The 7,500-nt window shown below is 35.2% G+C and overlaps 1 protein-coding gene across 1 annotated transcript in view; it reads left to right on the top strand.

Annotated features, from left to right (window-relative positions):
- The window catches only part of LOC138006508 (dehydrogenase/reductase SDR family member 7-like), a 27,675-nt gene that overhangs the window by 16,896 nt on the left and 3,279 nt on the right, over positions 1-7,500 (top strand). Inside the window, exons 2-6 of the mRNA XM_068852875.1 lie at positions 875-996; positions 2,235-2,427; positions 3,283-3,329; positions 4,582-4,701; positions 7,224-7,408. Of these exons, the coding sequence (XP_068708976.1) occupies positions 875-996; positions 2,235-2,427; positions 3,283-3,329; positions 4,582-4,701; positions 7,224-7,408 (667 nt within the window). The remainder of the gene's footprint in view (positions 1-874; positions 997-2,234; positions 2,428-3,282; positions 3,330-4,581; positions 4,702-7,223; positions 7,409-7,500) is intronic.

Here is a 7,500-nt window from a genome sequence, read left to right as displayed (position 1 = left end):
AATTTTTAACACGAAAACAGTAAAAATACCCCATTTAAAGAGCCTGCTGATGCATAAACAAGCACGGTGACCCCATTTTTTAATTGCATTTTTTTAATGTGTATATCATGAATGTTAATTATGCCAAGTTTCCAAAAAGGTTTTATAGTAGAACAATTTCAAGGGAATTACCTTATTAAATAAACAAATAACTTGAGCTAGTGGTAAAATATGTAACCAAGCAAAATTTTGGTCCCTTTGTGATTCTTTCAAGGTCACTTTCTCTACTTCGACCCTTTGAATGTGAACCGGCTGTATCTAAACTAGTAAGATCACATTGCCTACTGAAACTGTTATTCAAAATATCAGGGACATTTTGTTTAGGGAATGGGCCAGGGTTGGTTTTGTGCATATGGAAATTGAACCTCCTTATTAAATTATTAATAATAGTGATGATGATGATCATTTATAATAATATTATAGAAACAAATTGTGCATGCTTGCATACATGACTGTTCCTAGCAAGTGCATCATATGAGTATCACGTACAGTGTCTGACAGGCCATCCAAGTTTGCTCTTTTCACCAATCCCATAATACAGTTCATTTTGGGGGGCTAGTTGCATTAAAACAATGAATACCCAGTTCAGTGAAGCATGAAACAGTCCCAAGTGAGTAAATTGTATTGTTTTTATGTAAAGAACCACCCAAAACAAATTACCTTATGGGATGGGGGAAATATAGTCTATACAGGATCTGGAGATTCAAAGGAAGAAGTTTACTAGATAGGGTTTACTATATTAGCCTTGTTATCATTCCTGCAGAGGAAAGAGCAAAGCAAGAGACTTACAGTACCAAGGGCTTTACCTCCTGATTTACATATATTATATTCACAGCTATTTCCAGTGCCCTTTATCCATCATTTCAGGATCAAGATGTCCTTGTCCTTCCTCTGGACTTGTCACAATTTAACATGCATAAAATCCTTACTAATGATGTCATCAAGCATTTTGGAAAGGTAACTTAACAAAATTTAATAATATTTAGGTAATACAGTGATTTATTTTATAATTCCAATGAAATGCCATGTGAGTGTTCCCACGAAAAAATGATATCTTCACACGTGAAGATAACATGTTATCTTCATATTTGAAAAGATCACTGCTGCTATAACTACATATAAAAATTGCACCTTTCGATATTAAAGTGAAACGATTTATTGTTTCATTGGTGTTTGAAAAAGAATATTACACGGCCACTTGGAGATACAAAATTTCTCTTCTTGTGTTGAAAATATTTCACTCTCTCAAAGATAAATTTCGTATCTCTGCACAGCCATATAATATCCTCTATGTAATACACTTCTGAAATTAAAGACAAGTGTGGAAATTCAAATATAGGCCCTAGTCCCAAACAGTATTTTTATGGTGGAAAAACCAAGCAGACATTTATGAGCCAACACTTCACTGGCATAATGGTTGGATAATCAAAATTAATGGTATTGTGTTTTAAAGGATAAAATAAGACACAACATTTAAAGCACAATCAACCACACATGAAATACTGGTATGCTGTCATTATAATAGTTATTTTAGTGATCTTTCCCACTGCTCTACTTTCCTGGATGCTACAGTGCCAGTACACCATAAATACTCTGAAATATTATGTGGCTTTATATTGATCAGAAGTGCCATAAGTGACATCAGTGACAAGAGTTTCGCACTTGAATTAAAGTGCAAAACTCTTGTCACTGAAGTTATGTTGTAACATGATAACAAAAGTAAAGAATGCTCTCTGATTGGTCAGTTACCCATTATCTCTTTGCACATGAGTGAATGGTTTATGATGACAGCTTTATGAAAAAGAGACTTAGAAATGCCATATATGTTTTAACCCATGTGTGTATTTTATCCAAACCACCAGCAAAGCAGATTTGCAAGCCTAAGGTTCAAAAGCCAGCTCGGCAAGTTCATTGAGTGAGAGGCAAACGGCCACAAGATGGTTCTCATTATGTTATAATAAAACAAATAGTAAGCGCATACTATTGAGTTACGGTTGCACTTGGAGGGTTTGCTAAGAACTCAAAGAGCTAGATTCCACTCTGCTATCGTTTCATGCTACTCTTAGCTTCTTTGGTGCTTAGCAACCTTCTGTGTGCAACTATATTTTGTGTAACTCAATAGTACACACTGAAATGTTTACTATTTGTTAATGCTACAGAATAGATAATTTCATAACCTTCTTTCCTCTCTCTAGGTTGATGTTTTGGTCAATAATGCGGCTAAATTACACTTCTCCTGGTTCAAGGAAACACCTGTTGAAATAGACAGAGTCCTTTTCAATATAAACGTTATTGGAACCATCTCATTGACAAAGGCAGTTCTCCCAAACATGATACAGCAGCAGAAGGGACATATTGTTGTTGTGAGCAGTGCCTTAGGGAAGTACGGTAATTGAGAGACTACCGAGTCTTGTGCAAGTGGATTCAAGTTTTTATATACTATTTTCAAAAATAAAACCTTTCTGTTTGAAGTTACTTTAAACAGCCAGGTCTCCACATAGGATGTTTATACCTAATTTCTTAAGGCCTTCAAAAAGGTTAGGTGTTTTGCCATCATTATGTGTAGACATTCTTTTAACAATGCACTGACAGCTGTAAGGAATTGACAGCCTTTATATGTACTTTTTATGATTTGACAGAGACAGCGATAAAATGGGACAGTGATATCGATGTCTTCACATCAAAGCAGGCAGAAGCTTGCGTAAAAATAAAAGCAACAATTAGTGACCCATTGTACCTCCCCCACAGATATATGTATATAATATATATATACCTAGGGATCTTCCACAAAATGTATTCCTTTCTGTATGGGTATATTTTTAGCCCTTTTATTTACCACTTTTTCATGGTTTTCATTGTTTTTGAAAAAGAAAATAGGAGGGTCAAGTACTGTCCACGTTAGAGTTTTCCTTTTATAGAGTTTTCCTTTTAATAGTTCAGTATTAGAAATATCCTCTTTTTAGACCCCAAACTTATAAACTGAATTTCCCCTTACAGTGTATAAGGCATTGAATATGATTCATGGTGAGTGGTATCATGGATGCCAACGGAGCGGTGGGATTTGGGAAATGAAATTTGTTTACCTACGGAACACCTTAAGAGTGCTCAGGAGCTTGTTAAACATAATATTTGTGTCCGTGCATTCCAGATTGAATTGGAATTTGGCTAGTTAATAGTTTAAGTGTGAAAAGATAGTCGTAAAAGAATTACTGATTAATTAAATATTGTAAACTATTTTTATAGGCGGTCCTCTCTTATCCACTTACTCAGCCACCAAATTTGCATTGCATGTAAGTGAAAGAATTACAGAGCTTAGTATAGGTTTTGTCCACATTGATAATATTCAGAATACAGTAAACACGGCCCACGTATATTAAGAACCGAGAATTTAAGAACCTGTTAGACTAAAAATGTTATTTTAGACCCCTCTTACATCAGAAACAGTTTAGCCTAAAAAATTAAACAGGTTCTTATTTTAGAAAATCACCTTGAAATTTTCAAGCATCTGGAAGAAATTTTAAACTGCACAGACCTTTTTTTTTTCATGGTTTATGATTGAAATATAAAGGTATCAGCATCCTCATCAGAGGAAATCAGTCATACCATGTATGTCATAGAGTAGGTATCTTTTGTGGAAATAAGAACCAATTTAAGAACCTAGATAGCCTAAAACTACTGTAAATATCATTCCTAATTATTAAGAACCTATTTAGCCTAACTTGGAAAAATCTAGGTTCTTACAGTGTATAATTATGTGGGTGTTTACTGTATTGTTGAGAAAATGAATGAGGTGGTGGAGTTTAGGGTAAAACGATGAAACATAATATTTTAAAATGTTTCAACAAAGTAGACAATAAAAGCACAGCAGTGTACATGCATGTTTCATGAGTATAAACTGGAGAGTTATAGCACGCTACATACTATGGTATTTCCTGTTCAATTTATGGCCAGAGTGCCTTTAATAATATTCAGTTGGAAAAATCAAGAAGCTGTAATGTTTATCATAGCTCCCAAGAAAAAGAGGTTCTCAAGATGTTTATTTAATTTCATTTAAAGGTCTCGATCTGCATCAAGCAACAAAATAAAAATTTTAAACTAATAACATGTCACTGCATGTCAAATAATTCTTATTAACTTGGCCAATACTGAGATGCAATAATTAATTTTTTTATTTTTTCCTAATTTTTACGTTTATTTATTTTTGTTTTAATTGGTCAATCATATAGTTAAATATTTACATTTCTGGAATTTACCAATATTGCTTGGGAGAAAAACCTTTTTGTGTTCAGTGTTCCAGAGAGGAAGTTTGGTGGGAGGTGAGTTTAGTCTCCACCATCAAGGTTCTTCAGGCCGGGGATATTTGTATTTTGAAACCCTGTGCATATAGCAGAAATCTGCAGTGGTGTTGTTTTCACTGTAAAATCCTGAAATTGTTTTGCGACAACCAAATAAACACCAGTGGCCCCTGGTTTTAATTTAAACACAACTGTTTAAGCATGTCCTTTAAGTCAAAAGTTTAAACATACCCATTCACTTCAATAGGGCATCTTTGATTCTGCTCGGCTGGAATTGGGAGCCCACAACATTAGTGTCCAGATCGTGTGTCCTGGTCCAGTCAAGTCAAGCATCTTTGCTCAAGCTTTTACTAACAACATAAATGTGGTAAGGATTAAATTACAGTTACCTGTTATGAACTTCCAAATCACAATTGAATCATATGACATTGTGAAGCTCCCTGAACATTGATAATTGGGACACTTCCGATCTAAAGACCTCGATAAACAAACTACCTGACGAATAATTCTTGTTCCGATTCTTGTAATGCCGGATGGTTAGAGAATCTGACGTGTGTTAAATTTGATTCCTGCCTTTGACTTTTTTTTCTATTTCGTTGTCCGTTATATATCTTCTAATTATACTCTTCTAATTATTAATGTAATATCTTATAATAAGTACCTCACTATAAACCTCTTTTTCGCGGTCTGTACTGTAATTTTAACCCGGATCCTCATTTTTTTCAACGCAAAAAAAAAACGAGGATCCGTAACTTTCAGTACGGACCGAAAAACTGTGACACAATCGTGGTCAAAAGTTGTTGGGAAAGTTGCGCGCATCACTTCACTCGACACCTAATTTGATTATTCTAACTATTTGCTGTACTTCTTGGGAAATACCATGCTCTTGTGGGCCCCTCCCCTATATTCAATGTTGGAAGAAAAGTTACCATAATTTTGTTTTGGTGGAAAATCCAACATTGATAAGGGGGAGGGAGGCTATCTCTAAAGTGATATGCTACCTTCCCAACACTTTTGTCCATGATTGTAGGTTGGTAAGATATTTGTTATATCTAAGAGGCAGTGTGATAAACTATATATAGTTTCTGCTAACGTATAAATCTAGATGTAGAGGCAATCAGTCGTGCGGGAACGCGGAAGGTTCAACTGCCACAACAATCGCCACGTCAAAATCCGAGAAAGGAATAAATCTTCTTGGTTTTTTGAAATTGTTGCTTGCAAGATTCAAACAGTTTTACACATTCGAGTAAAGTAAACGACATGAAAAATTTGCTAGAGATCTTTAAATTATTGAGCGGGTCATACTGTAGAATACGGCCCGCCAAATTAGCCAATCAAAGCACTCGTACTATCTGAAAGATAGAGTGGAGTTCAATTCGGTTAGTCTCTCCCGTGCCCCTTAGGGTTACGAAGGAGGCGGCTGAAATTTCAGACTACCTATTCGGTCTGTAATCATACAAGTGGTTATCACGAGTATTATTTCAGACCGAATTGGATGACACAAAGTCCTCTTTCCAATTAATTATAAAAATTACAACTTCCAAGAAAAGAGGAAGAGCCAAGCCTATGACAGAAAGGGGAAATTAATTTACATTAAAAGACTCTTAAAGGACGGCGTAAATTGTTTTAAGTCGCTCTGAAAGAAAAGAAAGAAAGAAAGAAAGCCCCAATGTAGGAGTCTGTACACTGTTTCTGTGGTGATTGAAACCAAAGTTGTGATTGGTTGATTTAAACTACAATTATTCACTGAAGGCGAGACTTTTATTCACCGAGTCTGAAGTGAATAATATCTTGGTACAATCATAGTATGGTACAATTACGTAGGTGATTATTTGAAAAATCTGCATTTTCCTTTGAACAATTAGTTTCTTTGTCGACAAAACGGGTTGCAGCCATTTTGAAAAAACCCATAAGTTGATTTTCGCATAATAATCACCTCAAGTGGAACCAATCAGCACAGATAATTTTCATTAATCACCTAAGTAATAGGACATTTTCGAAATATCAATATTCAGCTTGATAGTGGGCCAGATAGGACAAAAATAATAGAAACATGTTGGAATGAATGTGACAAATATTTGCATATAATCCACTTTTCTTTGTCTTTGTCCTCTAAACCTCTCTTTCAAGCTGAATTTTAATATATCGAAAGTGGCCACTTATACTACTAATATTAATAATCATACAAATTGCTATTTCCTTGATTATGATTGGTTTCAAAACTTCTATTTGCCATTAATTCACTTGCCAAATTGTTATCGGACAGTTCAATAAGCCAATCACATTCAAAGTTGTCAGTTATTCTACTATTACGCCATTTTGCCATATTTGGTAAAGAGAACGCGCCAAATATGAGAGGGTAATGCACTGTAGTGGCCCGTTTTGACCGGTTTACAACAGGTCAAATATACAGACGGAAGGGGAGTTTTTCAATATTAAAAAGACATTGTTTTCAATACGATGCAAAGCCGGAGAATTTACGTTGTCATCGCTTGTCACTCGTCATTTCGTTTAACCAATCAAATAAAGGAAATTGGAATGGTGTCATCTGTGTAGTTTTCGTCATTTGCACGCGCCATAATTATGCGATCGATACGATTCTCAATCAATCTAGTAAGCAGCCAAAAATTATACCAGAAAATGGCGTGATAGTGGAAGTAATAAATCCCTTATTGAAAGGTTTAACATATAATACGTGCAGACATTTTGCTCATTGCACGCAAAATATCCGGGCATATTATATGTTGAACCCTCCTTCAATAAGGTGTATAAAAAATTATATTTCAAAAAAAGGAATCATGAAGAACCTAACTGAGTCTGGCTGTGCAAGTCTCATTATTGACGTAATTATCATTCTGACAACCAGTCTTGCTTGTTTTGTTTTTACAGACCTTAAAGGACACGCCCTCACTCTATGCTAAAGCTGAAAATGCAACAAAAAGAATGCCTACTGAGCGCTGTGCAAAGTTGATGGTGGTGGGCATGGCAAATAGCTTGGATGAAGTGTGGATATCAGAGTACCCATTCCTTTTGATGTACTATATGAATGAATATCTTCCAAATCTGTTCAAATGGTATGTTTTGGTAGTGAGAAGTTATCCAGAATTACTCGAGGATGAAATTCCTCCAAGTTAAAATGATACAGCAATCACCAAGACTGGTTGTG

The sequence above is a fragment of the Montipora foliosa genome, chromosome 6, assembly GCF_036669935.1.
Source record: "Montipora foliosa isolate CH-2021 chromosome 6, ASM3666993v2, whole genome shotgun sequence".
NCBI classification, from domain to species: Eukaryota; Metazoa; Cnidaria; class Anthozoa; order Scleractinia; family Acroporidae; genus Montipora; species Montipora foliosa.
Note: the sequence above shows the minus strand (reverse complement) of the source record. Positions and strands in the feature narration are given on the sequence as shown.